Raw genomic sequence first — 1499 nt, 5'->3', positions numbered from 1 at the left:
TAGACAATGTATGATAACAATTTTCTGAATTTTTAAGCATAAAACATATACTGTAGCCCTGGCTGATGTGACTCAGTGGTTAGAGCATTGGCCCATGCACCAGAGGCTCAAGGGTTCCATTCTCTGGTCAAAGGCATGTACCTGCTTTGCAGGTTTGATTCCAGGCTCTGGTTGGGGTGTGTACAGGAGGCAACCAATCGATGTGTCTCTCTCACATCAATGTTTCTCTCTCTCTCCCTCCCTCCCTTCTATTCCCTCAATATCAATGGAAAAAATATCCTCAGGTGAGGATTAACAGCAACAAAAAAATCTTACACTGTACATGTAATTCTGTAATTTGTACTTTTCTCTTAACGACTTAATGAATGAAAATCTCTTACAATGGCAAATGGTAAGTACTCAGTAAGTAGTAGCTCCAAATATTATTATCATTACATGGTTCTTTGCGCATAGGTACAATTGTCTCCCTGGAAAATGCTTGATCATTAGGTACATGGGTAATGTACATCTAAATTTTCCTCCAAAATCCCTGTACCAATTTTACCACCATCAATGTATGAGACCATTTCCCTACAGAAGTATTTTATATTATCAACCTTTCAAATTTTAATTTTACCTAGTCTGATGGGTAAAAGTAGTGCATCCCATCCATCCATAGATTCATGCATCCGTTTGTTTGGTGAGCACAGATGAGGGCTGAGATTCAGCCTCTCTTCTCAAGCTGAGGATCCCAGCAGAGAATAAGACAGTGCTTATCTTTTCATAGAGGAGGACCGACAGCGGTTACAAATAAATAAGATGTCTTCAAGTTACGGTTTCATTTAAAATTTTCCTGACAGCTACGGAGGTTGATCAGAGAAAACTGAGAGAATGAGAGAAGCAAGGGTTCAGAGGACCCTTCCTCATGTTTCTGATTCCTGCCCGACAGGTGCAGGCCACCGTCGTGGGGCTCCTGGCTGCTTTGGTTGCCCTGCTGCTGGGAGCTGCGTCTAGGGGGGAGTTGGACTTTGCGAAGGTGGAGTTGCTGTGTGCCAGCAGTGTCATCACCGCCTTCCTCGCGGCCCTTGCCCTAGGTGAGCTGTGCCCCAACCCCAGCACCTTCCTCCTCCTGCCTGGCCCCCATGCCCCACTCTCAGATCTCTGTGCTTTCAGTTCCAAAACACTACTGGTGGGGCCTTGGGCATCCTGCCAGGTCATGACCCACCTTGTGGGGAAGCGGGCAGTGAGCCCCATCCTGGGAAGGGTGTGTGTGCCGGGGGAGCTGCTGACTCCGCTTCTTCCCTCCGCTTGTTTAAAGAACTGGCCTGTGGCTCTGTAGACATTCGTCTGTTCATCTATTCATTCCTTCTTTCATTCATTCAGTCCTTAACCATTTCTCAGGCATGGCTAGGGTGTGGGCTTGTGTTGCTCTGCTGTCTGCAGTCAGGGGAGGAGCAAGGCTCAGTTTTTAGCTTAAATTTTATCTCTTTAGAGAGGTGTTTCCTGACTAACCCCCCCCC

The 1499-nt window shown here is 46.6% G+C and overlaps 1 protein-coding gene across 6 annotated transcripts in view; it reads left to right on the top strand.

Annotated features, from left to right (window-relative positions):
- Window positions 1-1499, top strand: part of SLC41A3 (solute carrier family 41, member 3) — a 30977-nt gene that overhangs the window by 16752 nt on the left and 12726 nt on the right. For all 6 annotated transcript variants that reach the window (XM_014540293.1, XM_014540294.1, XM_005866929.2 and 3 more), the window contains one exon: window positions 929-1073. In XM_014540293.1, the coding sequence (XP_014395779.1) occupies window positions 929-1073 (145 nt within the window). The remainder of the gene's footprint in view (window positions 1-928; window positions 1074-1499) is intronic.

This window comes from Myotis brandtii, unplaced genomic scaffold (assembly GCF_000412655.1).
Source record: "Myotis brandtii unplaced genomic scaffold, ASM41265v1 scaffold240, whole genome shotgun sequence".
Taxonomy (NCBI): Eukaryota; Metazoa; Chordata; class Mammalia; order Chiroptera; family Vespertilionidae; genus Myotis; species Myotis brandtii.
The sequence above is the reverse complement of the archived record's forward strand: the minus strand, read 5'-3'. Positions and strand labels throughout refer to the sequence as shown.